The sequence below is a fragment of the Oryza brachyantha genome, chromosome 1 (genome assembly GCF_000231095.2).
Source record: "Oryza brachyantha chromosome 1, ObraRS2, whole genome shotgun sequence".
NCBI classification, from domain to species: domain Eukaryota; kingdom Viridiplantae; phylum Streptophyta; class Magnoliopsida; order Poales; family Poaceae; genus Oryza; species Oryza brachyantha.
Window position 1 is genome coordinate 30,518,675 of NC_023163.2, and position 16,414 is coordinate 30,535,088.

Consider the following 16,414-nt stretch of genomic DNA (forward strand, 5'->3'; position numbering starts at 1 on the left):
GCTTCTAAGTTCCAACCATGCGTAATTGCAGGGGCGGAGCTAGGTAGACCATGGGTTCCCAGGAACCCGAGTCAGAAAAAAATTTAATTAGAATTATTAATTTTCGTCATACATGCTTTCTCTTAATGTAAATTTAGGCATCAGTAGTAGCCTAAATTTAGTTCAAAGCACTAAAAACACTCGTCTATATTTTATCAAAGCTTCGCCTGATAATTGCATAGAACAATGGGCAAAACGATCTCGCTAGCGTAGATAGACCAACGACGTTTTTTTTCAAAACGTACGGAGTATCAAAATATACGCTCATAACACGAATATGCTCGTCCACATAAACGTACGTACGTAACGTACGTACAACCTAGAACTACATTAATATTATAAGTACATTTGAAGAATATCTTTAAATTTATCACGTTTCCTATTGTTAAAATTATTAGTCATATAATATACAATTATACATATTAAAGTTAGGATTTAAATCTAGACGAATAGATTCATCCACAGGAAATCTAACCCATTAAGTTAAGCTCACTTCTTAAACTATCACCTCCGTTCACATATAGGATTCTTCCATAGACAAACAAGAGAAGCACCTTGTTATTTTACTGCTACCTCTATCTCAAAATAAATTTATTTTTCTATTCTTAGATACTAATACTTTGATTCTTCGTCTCATTTAAAAAAATTATGATTGATAAAAAAATGAATAGTACTTTATACGTGAATAATATCTAAGTCTTTTATAAATTTTTTAAATAAAATGAATATTCAAACGTTGGACACGGAAATCAATTTTTTAAGTTATCGTGGAATAGAGGTAGTATCAATCAAGCGAATGGCTAGAATAATATATTCATACATTCTTTAATTATTTTTCTCAGGCCTTGTTTAGTTGTTAATTTTTTTTGGGTAAAAGGGTTGCATCGAACGTTTGACTGGATATCGGAAAGTGTTTTTAGACACAAATAAAAAAGCGAATTTCAGATTCCGCCTGAAAACCATGAGACGAACTTTTTGAGTCTAATTAATCCGTCATTGGCACATGTTGGTTACTGTAGCACTCATGGCTAATCATGTATTAATTAGGCTCAAAAAATTCATCTCACTATTTCTTTATAACTGTGCAATTAGTTTTAATGTTCGTGTATATTTAATGCTCTATTTAATTGTCTAAATATTCGATAAGGTATTTAGAGAAAAAATTTGGGGAACTAAACAGGGCAGTATTCAGGAAGACTCCTCTGTGCTAGTCTCTACGTCACGCGACCTACGCTTGCATTCATCAAGGACTCGCGTCGGCGATACAATTCAACGACGACTTACGGGTTTCACCGTAAGAAAACAATGTTTGTGCACAACCCTTTCTTTTAAATTCCAAACGAGTCATGAGAGAGATAACCTACTATGTGCTCAGTCACGATGGAGATTTATGGCCTGTATGCAAACCTATATAGCAAGCGGGTCAGTAAAAGAACCGCCCGAAAAGATAATGATATTTTCGAAGACAAACCACTAATAGGTTCGTCTGGGTTGATATGTTTTTATAGAATATAGATGGATCTCTTCATGGTCTACTTACGAAAAACAAATTTTAAAATAATACATATTTCACACCTAATTTTTTCAGTCAGATAAAAATAAACTTTATATCAAAATAATAGGTTTTGATGAGATCTAAAACTTCATGGTTTATTTTTTAAAAATTTTGATGGTTTAGAGTTCCAAATATTTTTGACGGGTTGTCCGCCGAGGCCAATCTCGTTATTTTTAGAATTTTTGACACCGGAAGTAATAAAAAAAATCGGCCGGAGTGCCCTATAGCTAATTACCACACTTTTGTGGTGTCCTGCAGCAAATTCGTGACCGGCTAATTACGCGTTTTTCGATGCCCCGTAGTAAATTTTGCCAAGTAAAAAATATAATACAGTGGTTCCAAACCAACAAGTGATGATTGTGTAATGGTAATAAGGAGTACGAACGGATGTCTGAGTTTAAATCTCATAAATGATATTGGTACACATTTCGTCTAAAAAATAATAGTGTGGCTTGTAATATGGGCATGTGAGCTTGTAGGTATCGACTAAATTAAAAATTATATTTTTAAACGTTTAAACAAATTAAAATATAAAAAATTATTGTAGTCGGTCAAGTCGAGAGACCCGTCTACAATAATCGATTTTGCTAGGCGGCTGGTTGACCCATCATTTCGCAGACACCTAAGTGAAAGCTGGCCGTGGACGAAGTACATGTAAAGATGATATATGTAGCCGTGTTTAGGTCTGGTTAAGTTCCCAAAATTTATTTTCAAATACATCACATCGAATTTTTGAACATCTAAATAAAACATTAAATATAGATGAACCAAAACACTAATTACACATTGAGACGAATCTTTTGAACCTAATTAGTTTATGATTAGCCATAAGTGCTACAGTAATTAACATGTACTAATGACAGATTAATTAGGCTCAAAAGATTCGTCTCGCGGTTTCTAGACTAGCCGTGAAATTTGTTTTTTTATTCGTGTCCGAAAACCCCTTCCGATATTCAGTCAAACGTTCAATGTGATATTTTTGCCAAAAAATTTTGGTAACTAAACACCACCTTAATAGCAGGCTGTGTGGGCAAACCGGTACAGTGGCTGGCATTTCTCTGATATACACCTCGTCATGAAACACAAAGATCACGTTCGTTTGAGTAGGGATAAGTTTTAACTTATGCAGCACGAAAAATATTGTAATAAATTAATATATGATTAATTAATTATTAAAAAATATAAAATAGATTAATATGATTTTTTAAAACAACTTTCCTATAGATAATTTTTGAAAAATACATCGTTTAGCCGTTCCGAAAACGTGCGCGTGAAAAACGAGAGAGTAAGTTAACTTAGAGCAGGTACAATAGTAGGCTATAAACCAGTCATAAGCATACTTTAAAGGGATAAGATGGAAGAGAGAAGATAGATGAGCTGCTAATTTGTAACCAGCTGCACACACGCTTAAAGACAAAATATGTGTATGATATGTGGTACATGATGTTTTGTAGATAACTATTGTATGAATTGACTATTAGGTTAGCTATAGTTAAATTGGAGCTAGTAGTTAGTTATAATATTAAACTTGCTCTTAGAGGGGTGGACAAACGTGGCCAAAATAGTACAATAAGGAATGACATCGACGAGCTATCCACTGAATATACATGAGAGTTTCCAACGTATTTGTACGCTGCTGGATATATATGAAAATGACGAGATACACTTAACTCAGAAGAAACCAAAATGGCTTAGCATCGAAGGTCAGCAGCCATTTCGAACCAGTTTTCTTAAAAGAATCATCATGCACTGATCGATCTGAGACGTCCAACCTCACCCAGCTTGCCGCAGCCGGAGGTATTTTATTGTTGCCTTTTTGGGTTCTGAGGTTAATTGAATTTGAATCCCTAGATTACGTGGTGGACCGGGTTAAGTAACATGCACCAAACATCTTATTATCAGTCATCTTTTTATATATGCGCCTCATTTTCTTTATTCACCCTAGCTACGTTGCTCGGTTAATTAATCGATTGGTGCTGACTAATTGCCGGTTTGCAAGACTAGGGTCAAATGGTTGGTTGGAGAAGGAAGTGGGGCAGAAATGTGGCCGAACCATACTAATCTGCAAAACTGTTCAATAGGGTCATTATTACTACTAAGTTGATCAAGTCATCGCTGGCAAACTTGGATTTTCTTTAATTTTTTATTTAAAACTAAACTTTCTAAAAACCTATTTTCAGGATTGGATATATCACGTCATCCTGTCGAGCATCGCGAAATAATAATGTTACGTCAACCAAACTGACACGATAACATTTTTTTACCACGCGGTACTAGCATGACAATATTATTTTATCACGTTAGTGAAGAATATTATCCCTCTGGACATGTTCACGCGAGCAAAAGATTCAAATAAAAAAATAAGTTTTCTAAGGGCATAGTTTTAAAATTGGAAAAACAAAAATGCTTTAAAAATACTAAAAAAATCAATGGCTTGCAAGTTGCGAAACGCGGAAATGAAAAATCCGTTCCAGAGCGAAAATGAGTAGGCAAAAGCGGCATGCCTTTTCCGATTGCTACCAACATGCAGTTTCTAGATAGGCTGATCACCTTTTTATTGAAGTCTTTTAACAAAAGCATCTGAAACAAAACTATACGAAACCTATGTGTCGGTTACTTCCTCCGTCCCAAGATAAATTAATTTTTTATTTTTACCTATAATTTTTGATTCTTCGTCTTATTTAATTTTTTTGCGATTAATATTTTTATTTTTGTTAGATGATAAATTATAAATAGTGTTTTACATGTGACTATTTTTTTTTAATTTTCTAAATTTTTTTTAAATAAGACAAATGGTCAAACGCTGGACGAGAATTGGTTTTTTTTATAGAGAAAGTACTCGGTTGCTGGCAACATCGGGGGGGGGGGGGGGGGGAGGAAAAACCCTTACAAACTTTGACGCTACTAGGAATTGGCCGGGGGGGGGGGGGGGGGACGACACGCCGTTCTGCTACTACTTCTAGCGCTAGTCGTTTCGGGTTCGGATTTGCCGTTTGCGTGCGCAGGGTTCCATGTGAAGTAAATTCGGCCGGCGTGGGCGCCGCTTACGCGCGCGGTACGAACGTGCGCGCCCGCGGGACGCCAACTTCGCCGCGGGGGATAGTGATGCGCGCGTTAGCTTGCCGGGAATTCTTCTCGGCGAACGTACCTATGGCTGGCATAGTTTCGCTTTCCAAGGAATAAACGATAACACGTTTTTACAAACGAAAAATAATTTACAGATAAAATTTATATATATGTGTCTTAGTGACTTAAAATTAAAATGTGTAAAAGAAACCATAATGAAAAAACTCCAAAACCAAGTTTAAAATTAAGTTCTACAATTTAAATTTTGGCTTATAAGCAGTTACAACTGTGAAACGATGGAGCCCTATGACTCTATGAGACCAGTGAATGTCTAGGGCGGTGTTTGACATACCACGCACAATTATTTCATGGAGTTGTCCTTAGAAAAGTAGGTTAAGTTACCCTATTTTTTATTGTAAAATTTTATTATCTTTATTTAAGATGCAATGTATATTAAGGCACCCAAATTTTATACCAGAATTTTTTATACCTCAAGATATTTTTTAAAGACGTTAAAAACGTCTTATTTCATGGTTATGACTATAACCCTGTGGTGCGATAATCCATCCAGTTTTTTTAAAATGCTCGTTTTTAATATTGAGTTTTTAAAATATTCGGGAGTAATTATTTGGTTTTTTATGAAAAAACCAAATGGTATATTCTCAATAATTAAAAATAATAATATAGCAATGATGTGAGATACTTATAAGACCCTTCAATAAAAGTTAGGTATGACATGTCTTATCGACAACGAAGAGTGGGCTTGCGAGAACGTCTCTCAACATGGCCCTACCAATCAAGTCTACCAATGATGGAGGAAGCAAGAGACATGACATATCCATACCACCTATGACTCTTCTGTCGTCATCGCTCACAATGAAATATATCCATCCCATCAAATGTTTTCTATCAATTCTATATCCCACTCATATTCTTATCCTATAAACATAAGCATATATGTGCTGACTAGCACAACTGCACAAGATATCTTATCGACTACATTAAATGTACTACGTAGAGTGGTTGGGGCTTACCATACCCCTAAGATCATATATGGAAAGTACCTGAGCTCAGGGTGAGGGATGCCCTGGGTATCCTAACCTGACGGCCAACTCGAGTAACACACCTTAGGCCAACCAGATCAAGGTTGCTAGCTCGGGGTGATGGTCCCAAATAGGCATGTTTAGACCTTGGGCCAGGCCTAGAAAAGCCCTACCAAAAGACCCATGCCTGAGCCCGACAGCTAAGAGAAAAATAAGACGTGGGATTGATCGGACCTCTGGTTTTTTCGGGCTTTCTTGAACCTAGCCTCTTATAAAAATTTAGGGTTTTTTTGGGTTTCGAGCTTCAATATGTAAGCATATGCCCACCCTAGTGCATGGTCAGGTCGGATCAGGCTCAACTTAAACAGGCTTAGCATCGAAGTTCAGCTTTCGAGGCAAGGTGGTAAGGACGTGGCCTCAGCCAAATATCCTCTTAGGTTTCGAGGTAACACGTATCCTCTTGTTGGATATCGTTGTCGTCATAGGGATTGCTTTTTCTCGTTAAGTCCGTGTTCGGCACACGGTGTGATGGGGGTTAGTTATCTGGTGTGGATAACGTAGCGATATAGTACAAGATTAATTAATTATTATTTATAAAAAATAAAAATAGATTAATATGTTTTTAAAATAATTGTTTCACAGAAAATTTTCGTAAAAAATACACTGTTTATCAGCAAAACGGTGAGACGAACCTGTGTAGACATGCTGTTTGGATACAGCGCAACGTCAAATGCAGGTTTGATGGCGGTTTGCCGTACTCTGTACTTGTGGTATGACTGTTTCCGGCAATAGGTAGATGGTGACGATGATGGCGATTGCGAGGGAGGCATTGTTTAGTTAAAAAACATCACATCAAAACTTTAAACATATATTTAAAGTATTAAACGTAATCTAATTACAAAACAAATTTCAGATCCGCCTGAAAACTGCGAGATGAATCTTTTGAGTCTGATTAATCTGTCATTAGCACATGTTAGTTATTGTAGCACTTATGGATAATCACGTCCTAATTAGGCTCAAAAGATTCATCTCACTATTTCCTCCAAAACTATGTAATTAGTTTTAATGTTTATATATATTTAATGTTTCATTTAGATATTCAAAAATTCGATGTGATGTTTTTGAAAAAAGTTTTTGGAAACTAAACAGGGCATGAATTGCCGTGAAGCTCCCAAATGAGGGACTTTGGATCATTTGCCATCCTCTCGAAAGACGCATTCCCACCACTCTCTTCGTCAACTTTAACTTATTTGCCACTAGCATCACAGGTTTTATTGATTTAGCGCCACTTTTGACTAGTTTTGTATGATTATAGCTATATAAAATCTTTTATCTTGATAATAATTATTTTTTAATTGTTAATTTGAATTTAAAATTTTCTAAATTATATTTTTACATGAAACCCATTTACCTATATTCTAAATTGTATTGGTTCATAAACTCTTTTCTACATATATTTAATTTATAATTTAAATTCTAAATACTTCTAAATTGTATTTATATATTGACCTTTTATCCTAATTTACACATGGACCTTTTTTATTTTTAAATCTTAAATTGTATTTCTAATCTGATTCTTTTTAACTAAAATTTTAGTTGTTTGCAAATTGTATTTATAGATGGACTCTTCCCTCAATATCAATTGTTTTATTTGTCATAATTTTAGTATATAAATACAATTTAGAAGTATCTAGAATTTAAATTATAAATTAAATATTATATAGAAAAGAGTTTATGAACCAATAAAATTTAGAATATAGGTAAATGTGTCCCATGTAAAAATATAATTTAGAAAATTTTAAATTCAAATTAACAATTAAAAAATAATTATTATCAAGATAAAAGATCATAAATAGCTATAATACTACAAAACTAGACAAAAGTGGCACCGAATCAACAAAACATGTGATACCAGTGACAAATAGTTAAAGTAGACGAAGAAAGTGGCATTTAGGAATGCGTCTTCCGGTAGGATGGTAAATGATCTAAAGTCCCCTCAAATGAGGATGGGAGTTTACTTGGACTGGTAAAAATTGTATGCATGAATTAACGTCACTATCATAAGAATGTTCTCTGTCTACGTTAGGTTATGTCAGTGTCAGGCGTAGTCGTCAAATTTTTCCATCTTTTTTCCGACGAGGATTGGATGAGGTCATGGCTTATAAGGACATTTTTTTAGAGTCGGATTAAGAACTTAATCCAGGATTATATGGGCATACGAGGTCTCAGCAGCAGAAGCCTGCAGCCTGCTAATAGTGGGCTGAATTATTTGGGCCGGATTCAGCCCATCGTATTTGGGCTATCTTACAAAAAGAAAAAAAATGGGCCCTCTCGCTCTTTAGTCCATGGGCCCTACTACAGCAAAAGCCTTGTGTTATTTCCACTTCGTCAACCCCTTCGCCTCCGCCGCCGGCGACCGGCGGATGGCCGCCTCCCGCCGCCTCGCGCGGAAGCTCCCGTCTCTCATCTCCAAGCACCAGCGGCTCATCACGCCGGAGGTCGACGTGCAGGAAGACGCTGAGAGCCCCGCGTCGTCGTCCATCCCGCTCGACCCGTCCCTGCCCATCCTCCCGCTCGCCGTCTCCCACCTGTCGCCGCCGAGCCCCCTCCCGGCGCTCCCCTCCGCGCACGCGTCCACTCCGGAGGCCCTCCTCCGCATCCTCCGCCACGCGCGCCACCACCCGCGCCTTGCGGCGCTCGACCTCCACCTCCTCCTCGCGGCCGCGTCTGACTCCCCGGCCTTCCGCCCCGACCACCGCCTGACGTCCCTGCTAGCCGCCCGCCTCGCGGACTCCCGCCGCCTCCCCTCGCTCCGGCGCCTCCTCGAGCTCGTCCTCTCCCGCCCATGCCCCTGCACCGACGACTCCATCTTCGCCTGCCCCGAGCTCCTCCCCACATTCCGCAAGGCCATCCTCGCCTTCGCCGCATCCGGCGACATCCCCGCCGCGTCTGACGCCCTCGCATCCCTCCGCCGCGCCGCTGATTCACCTCTCCCCGCCGAGTTTTACAACATCATCCTCCACGCCCTTGCTCGCCTCCGCCGCCACGAGGACACCATCCGCTTCTACGGCGAGATGACCTCCACCCACCGCGTCCCTCCGGATGTCTATACCTTCAACATACTCATCAACAGCTCCTGCCGCGCTGAAGGCGTTGATGCTGCAATGCGCTGGTTTCAGGAGATGCGACGCTGTTGCTGTCAACCGACCAATGTGAGTTTCAACACTCTAATGCGTGGGTTCTTCAGAGAAGGAAGGTACAAGGAGGGCATTAAGGTTGCACGCGAGATGCTTCAGCTTGGGTTTGGGCTGTCGGTTGCATCCATGGAGATCCTGATCCATGGGCTGTGCCATGGTGGCGAGGCTCTGATTGCAGCTGAGTTTTTTGTCGAGTTTTTGGTCGATGGGGTGGTGCCGGAAGGTTTTGATTGCTTGAATTTGGTTCAGTCTCTGTGCCGTGCTCGGAGGTTGGAGAAGGCAGTGGAACTGGTGGAGTTGATACTGGAGAGGAATATGTTATCCTGCTTGAGTGTCCCTGCTGGTGTAACGGTTTTGGAGTCCGTTGTGAAGGAGGGCAAACTGGACGAAGCATGCCGGTTGATGGCCAGGATGGTTGCCGAGGGGATAGTTCCGGATACCATTTCTTGTAACTATATCTTTGAGGCACTTTGTGAAGCTAGGAGGACAGTGGATGCAAACAGGCTGAGGCTGCAGGCCAAAGAGAAAGGTTTTAAGGCTGATGCTTTTACATATAGCATTCTTGTGCAGGGCTTTGGGAGGCAGGGTATAAGGAAGGAGGGGAAGGCTGTATTGGATGAAATGCTTGATTCAGGGTTTGTACCAAACATCACAGCTTACAATAGGCTGCTTGATGGCTTACATATGGGGAGGGACAGGAGGTCTTTGCAATTACAAGAAAAATGTTCAAGGCATGGGGATGCAGCGAGCTGAAAGAATATCATAGAGATGAAGCTAGCTTGGATCTCGGAGAGATGCTATATGGTACCTTATCAATTGCTCTGGTGCAGGTTGGAATTTTACGAAAGATTTCAACTGAAATATTTCTGATTATGCCTTAACACTGCAAAATCTTAATTGTGTCACACTTATGCAATCTTAGTCAATGTGCCTCTACATCATATCTGGCTATCTGCTAGCAGGTTGGCAACTTTATCTATATACAGGTTGGCAATCTATGTTTATGTTAATCACTTAGCCTGGCTTCCTAGTAAGGCCTTCTTTGGAGCAAAAGATAAAGGAGGAATAACACATGCTTGTCTTTAATGTTGACTGATTTATAGCGTCTTAGGTTGTAATGTTTTATCGGTAAGTGAATTGAAAAATTTTAGTTTTGTTACACAAGTGCAGCCTAAGTAAAAGATGAATTTGCAAAATAAAGTTAAAAATTGTTTTTAGAGTGGCGTGGAGCAGAGGTTTTGCAAAGACTTTTTCAGACAATGATTTATATTTCATTCTTTGTCTGTGAGATATGGCTGGATGAGTGCCCGTTGGAAATTTTTGCAATGACCATGAACCACATTTTTTAGCTGCATTTTTAACCATATGGTAATATTGATTTGACTCAATAAATTTGGCATGGACTAGAAATGCATTATGCCATCAGGATTTTAAAGTATCTTGGCTCAAATAACTGAATAACTTTGTTAGTAGCATTTGATAATTAATCAAGGATCAAATGCTTCATTAACTTCTCTCTGTTTTGCAGAAACTTGAGGTCAGGGACCAATCATCACTGCACCAATCTCCAATTCAGCATGGAAATTTCGTGCAGGATCAAACCTGAGGATTTAGCACCCAGAAGGTCTGCCAGACTGCCATACTCACTAGCCAGGCCTGAGCTGCAGATGGCCACTGCCTGGTGAGCTCCATGCTGAAGTTGTCCTCGTCCTGTTACACGCCTCGAAGGCCCGAACACCACCTCCTCATGCTACTCCGCTGCTCACTTGGAGTGGGAAGCTGCCGTTGACCTGCTACTCAATATATGATGGTTACTGCTGCTGTGGTGTCAGATGTTCCCTCATGCTAACACGCTGGTGATGTGATTAGGTGGCCGTGGTGCCATGGCAAGCAGGCAAGGTGGAAACAATGATCGCTGATGGGAATGAGATAGGAAGCCAAGAGTACCGCAAAAGCCTGAGAAACTTTTAGGTAAAAAGATATGAGGAACAGAGGAAGGAATCCTCTGCCTGCGACTATGACGAGCAATTTCCCCGGAAGCTTTACCTTCGCCTCACGCCCTCACCCAAAAATTCAGTGTCGCATCAGGTACCAAAAGGTTTTGGCAAATATATTCTGTCAATATTCACAATGTTAATATTTTAGTTAGGCTTGTCCAGAACGCGTGGCTATCCCATTGGCTGTATCTTCCTTGTGCGGTTGGCCATTGCATCCAACTGTCATTTTTATGTTATTGTTTGCTTTATCTGTTAATATAGGGAGGAACAAACTATATGAGAAATTTGAACTAAAGCAAAAGCTAGTTTGCCCTCCTTTGCGTCTATTGTGAAGTATGCTTAACTTCACAGAACAAAAGCTTTTCGATTAGAAGCACACGTAGCTATTATAGGGTTAGTTAGATTCATGCTATCATGTAAGGGTGGTTTAAAAATAAGCCACTACAAAGGCTAAAACCGGGTGACTGCAACTAAGACTATTGTAAAATGTGAACATGCCATTATGTATGTCTCAATTACCCTTGGACCAACATTTTGCATACGATATTTATGGACCATATTGCCCTCTTCTTCAACACTTCTTCCTCATGTGCCATGGGTCAAGGGAACCGATGAGGGCTGCAAGCCTGCACTGGTGCGTGAGATCGGAGCTCCGGCAAGGTATGGTAGACGAATCCTTTTTTCTCTGGCGACAAGGCACTCGCCTCTACACAAGATTTTTTTGTGAACGTGCTGACATTGGGGTAGTGTGCAATAGCATATAGCCTTGTAGGGGCTACATAAGGTAGTTGGGTTATTTTTTTTACCGTTCAATCAAAACGGATGACATTGTTACAGTTTAAGACATTTTTTACTTTTTTTTCTTACATAAACAGCACGTGTTTGCAGTAATACAGATGATCTGAGCCCGTATTCGTGGTTACATGAAAGATGCTTTTCATCCCTTGATTGGATATCGTGGTTTCATATCATCCAAATAGCTATCATTTTCATAAATATACAAATTTAAATTTGACTTCTACAATTTGCAGCAAAAAATAAACTAAAATGATCGTGCATACATTCATAGTTAAATTTGATATTTTTGTTACATGTTGTGCATACATTCATAGTTAAATTTGATATTTTTGTTACATGTTGTTAATTTTTCTAGTTTTTTATGACTATTTAGGTGGCAACAAAAAAATAAGTAAATATCCAACCGAGTGATGAAATTATTTTTGTTTACGTGCAATCTAAATAGTTATAGTTTTTTTTAAAGAAGTTAGTAGTAGCATTGACTAGGTTGTTTTAAGTCTATACCCAAACTTTAATTTAGAGTTGATTCTAGAATCTTTTTATTGTAGTTTATTTTTTAATTTTTGCTTTTAGACCGCTAATAATATGTACATACAAGTTGTATTCATAAATTATTTATAAATATATCGATTGATTTTTTTCTTTGGAAAATAAAAAAGATGATCCCTATTGTTTCATGCACGTCAGTACGTGAGTAAAATCGATCCATGTGAAGTTGTGACGCTGGTTGACCGGCGTGGCTATTTGCCTATTAATTTGGTAATGATAGTCAATTTTAGTTTTAGATTACCATTTGTACTCCACTGTTCTATATTATATTATTTTTAAATCTTATATAGATTCACAATAATATTTTTATATTTGTGTCTAGATAAATATAGATAAGAAAAAAATGTTACAAAACAGATGGAGTATTTGGTAACATTGGGAGGGACCATCGATATGTACTCCCTTCGTTATGTACTACTGTTTATAATTCAAAGTGTTTTTGTTATTCTAAATACAAATTTCTCTAGGTTTAGCAGTTTCATTAAAAAAATGTAGCAATGTGTACAACATGATACTAATATCATTAAATCCATTGTCGAATATTTTTTTTCTAATGTATATATTCGGTGTTAAAAATGTCACTACATTTGCCTAAAAGTTAAGTCAATCATGAGAACACTTTGTATTTTGGGAAACATGGAGCACAAGTTTTGAACTAAAGCAAAAACAAAAGTGTTTTTGTTTGCATCCATGAGAAAGTAACAGTACCGGTATATGCACGACCCAATTGTACTACATGCGTACGACTGAAACACTATAATCGTTGATTAGGCAAAGGGGTCAAGCGAGTGACACTGAATTATTGGATCGTATGTAAGTCAGATAGTTGAGTTGTACGCATAACAATTTCCATAAAATACTCACCTGCCCTAGAATAAGATTATCTTAGGTTCTTATTTATCCCAAAATAAGTTTATCATGGAATGATGTGAGTTAGTGAAAGTAGAAACAAATGTATTATAATAAGATTAAGTGAGGGACAATTACATTGAGATTTGTTAAAGTAAATGACATCGTAGTTTTTTTTATATTGATATGGGAGTGGTTGATAAAAAATAAAATTATTTTGAGATAGGAAATACGCTTAACCACATAGCAAAAGCTCAACCACGAAGGGGCTAACGCATTCGACTAGTCCTAAGCATAGTGCATAGCGTTAGCCAACTTGGTGTTAGAGCAAGTTCAATAGTATAGTTAACTACTGGTTTCAATTTATGTATGGTCAATTTAATAGTCAATTCATATAATAGTTACCTATAAAATATCAATATGGTTCCATATGTCATACACACATTTTGTCTTTGTCTTGGAGTCCGTATACAGCTGGCTACAAATTAGTAGCCCATCTTTCTTCTCTCCCCTCTTTTATCTTTTTAAAATATGTTTATAGCTGGCTAGCCTGCTATTATGCCCTCTGCGTACTATTGTTGATGATCCTAATTGGACGTTGGTTTGTATAAATTATCTTTCTGCTATATGAAACATGCATGAAAATTTTCACGGTTGGTATGGTCATGTCCGCTTTTAAAAAAATATGCAACGTTGAATGAATCGTACTTTTACATACATTGTTTATATATATACATTTGTCAAGAAGAACAGAGTCCATGTATATTTCTATACCACAAACCCCTAATCAAATTATATCCTTGTTTTTCATAGTCCCATGCATGCAACAAAAATTGCCGAAAAGATTCCAAATTCTTTGGTTAAAAAATCTCTGTAGATCATCGAAAATAAAGCAGTATATATATAGTTGGGGCCACCTATTAGTCAATCACTTGAAAGAACTGAATCTATCGATCGATTTTTATGAGACGTTGGATTCAAATATGATGATAAGAAAGAAAACTAAACAAATTAGCATGTAAGTAACAAACAGAGATCTTCAAACAAACCTAATAAACAAAAAATTAATTGATAGATTAAAATCTTTCAAGCTATTGACAAATAACAAACATGTATATTAGTTCGCTCTTCCTAGCAATGGTCAGCACTGCGAGCGCCGGAGCGCGCCGCCCGGCGGCGGGTCGAGCCAGAGCGTGCACCGCGGTTTGGCCCAGAATCTGTACCTCAGCCACCGGCCGACGTTGAGCTGCGTGTGGAACCGGCCGGCGAGCTCCAGCACCACCGGCCCCCCGCCACTGGTCGTAGCGTTCTGCCACACGAACACGGCCGGAGGCGCCATGGTCACGTTGCTGGCCACCAGGCGCACGGTCCGGAGCACGGTGCCGCGGGGACCCTCGTGCAGCGGCGCCGGCCACACCGCCTGCGCGGCGATCATGCCGCCCTCGAAGTAGAGGCCGAGCTGCATGTAGCGCAGCACGATGTGGAGCTTGGCGTTCGGGTTGGAGATGGCGGCGAGGACGGTGAGGTCGGCGCTGAGCTCCCGCGCGTCGCTGTCGATGTGCCCCGTGTTCAGGGTGGCGGAGGTCACGCGCAGCCGGGGTGGCTTGGGGTGGTAGACGAGGAAGACGACGAGCACGGCCACGCCGACGGCGACGACCAGCAGCCAGAAGAGGATGCAGCATGCCATGCAGCACAGCGCCATCGGATGTCTCCTTTCCTTCGGAGGAGGCCTCGGCGGCACATACCTAGGTCCACGCGGAGGCGGCCGTTCGTGCTGAAAGCCGCTGCCGGCGCCGCCGCCGCCGTCCGTGGGTGTGCTGGTGTGCAAGACAGCCCTCGGCGGCCGTGCACCTGGTGGCGGCGCTAACGGCGTCGCCTGTGGTTCTTCCGGCACGGGTACGCGAGCGTGCGTTGCTGGGACCGGTGGCGGCCGGTGGCCAGCTTCCGGCCGTGGCGGCGCGGCGGCGCGAGGTTGCCCCTCCCCGCCCCTTCTCAGCCACGAAGGCGGGTAGGACGGCCGTCGCGGCGGCATCCTCGCGGGGGCTCCGGCCGTCCCGGCGTCATCGCCGGCGTGAACCGGCGCCTGCTGATCCGTCCCGGGTGGGGACCGTGCCCCCGTTTCCTGGGACGCGAAACGAACCCGCCGGTCCGGTCGAGCCCCTGCTGCGGCGGCGCCATCGCGCGGGGTGCTTTCGTCTTGGTGTCTCGGGTCGCCGCCGCCCGCCCGTGGCGCCGCCGGCTGGTTACCCATGTCTTAGCAAGGCGCTCACGGAAATGGAACGGAGTTCACGGGTGGTATCTATGCATTTATAAGACGAGGAAGCGTGTGTTCTACGAAGAAGATAAAATTATCTGATTTTTATCAAACGTTTAACATGATAAACGGTCGAATTAGTTATATAAATTAAAAGTTTATTTTAGAAAGATGAAATAGTAAATTTCTATGTAAATATTTTGCAAAAAAAAGTATAGCTTAGCTGTTCGGCAAAGAATAATTAAGAGTAAAGTATATGACCGGTCCTTAAACTTATGGCACAGTACCAGTTAGGTCCATAAACTTAGAAAATGCACGTTTAGGTCTATGAACTCGTTTTAACGTCTAAAATCATGGACCTAGATAATATATTAAAACGAGTTCATGGATCTGGATGATACATTAAAACAAGTTCATGGATCTAAACGTGCATTTTATAAATTTATAGATCAAAGTGATACCGTACCATAAGTTTAAGGACCGGTCATATACTTTACTCAATAATTAATATACACTGCAGTGCTATAAAGGACTCAGCTGAATAATTCACATTTTTTTTTCAAGACTGACGAGGAAGGAATAGAGGAGAATTTTGTAGAAGTGGAGGCAAGGAAGGTATCCTTGCTTACACTGGTTACTCGTACTAGACTACTACGAGCTGGTAGCCAAGGAATTTTTCGCTGGCTTGGCAAGAGAGCGTACTCCCTTCCCTTCGTTGCTATACGCAGAGGCCAGAGACCAAAACTTGTGCTCAGGGAACATATGAACGGATTAACGGGCAAATGGTACGATTTTTCAAAACATTTTTTAGAAGTAAATTTCTTATAATGTCATTTTAACTTCATCTTTACACTCACTCAATCCAAGAATAGGGCACATTTCATTTTGAAACGGTCTTTAATAAAACAACCTGACCAGCAATTTCTTACACAATACATTGTATATAACCACAAAACCATTGTCCAGTAAAAGCACTTTGACATACAAATATACTGGTAATTTTTTTTGCATACAAACAATACTTCAAATTTCACTAAAAAAACAAAGTACATAAAGTTTGAGAATTT

General features: G+C 40.0%; 2 protein-coding genes across 6 annotated transcripts; one reads left to right on the forward strand and one right to left on the reverse strand.

Annotated features, from left to right (window-relative positions):
- The first annotated feature begins 8,071 nt into the window (after positions 1–8,071).
- On the forward strand, positions 8,072–11,799 carry LOC102717477 (pentatricopeptide repeat-containing protein At2g36240). Of its 5 annotated transcripts, none has more exons than XM_015837907.2 (3): positions 8,072–9,862; positions 10,429–10,988; positions 11,502–11,799. In XM_015837907.2, the coding sequence occupies exon 1, from the start codon at positions 8,127–8,129 to the stop codon at positions 9,651–9,653; it is 1,527 nt and encodes a 508-aa protein (XP_015693393.1). In that variant the 5' UTR covers positions 8,072–8,126; the 3' UTR covers positions 9,654–9,862; positions 10,429–10,988; positions 11,502–11,799. The 5 variants fall into 5 exon arrangements, with proteins under 5 accessions (XP_015693393.1, XP_015693392.1, XP_015693391.1 ...); XM_015837906.2 differs by lacking the exon at positions 11,502–11,799 and having other exon boundaries at positions 10,429–10,581; positions 10,770–11,488; XM_015837905.2 differs by lacking the exon at positions 11,502–11,799 and having other exon boundaries at positions 10,429–11,488.
- A 2,435-nt stretch (positions 11,800–14,234) lies between these two features.
- LOC102702066 lies at positions 14,235–14,795 on the reverse strand. The gene has a single exon (XM_006646525.2). The coding sequence runs from the start codon at positions 14,793–14,795 to the stop codon at positions 14,235–14,237; it is 561 nt and encodes a 186-aa protein (XP_006646588.2).
- Positions 14,796–16,414: the final 1,619 nt, after the last annotated feature.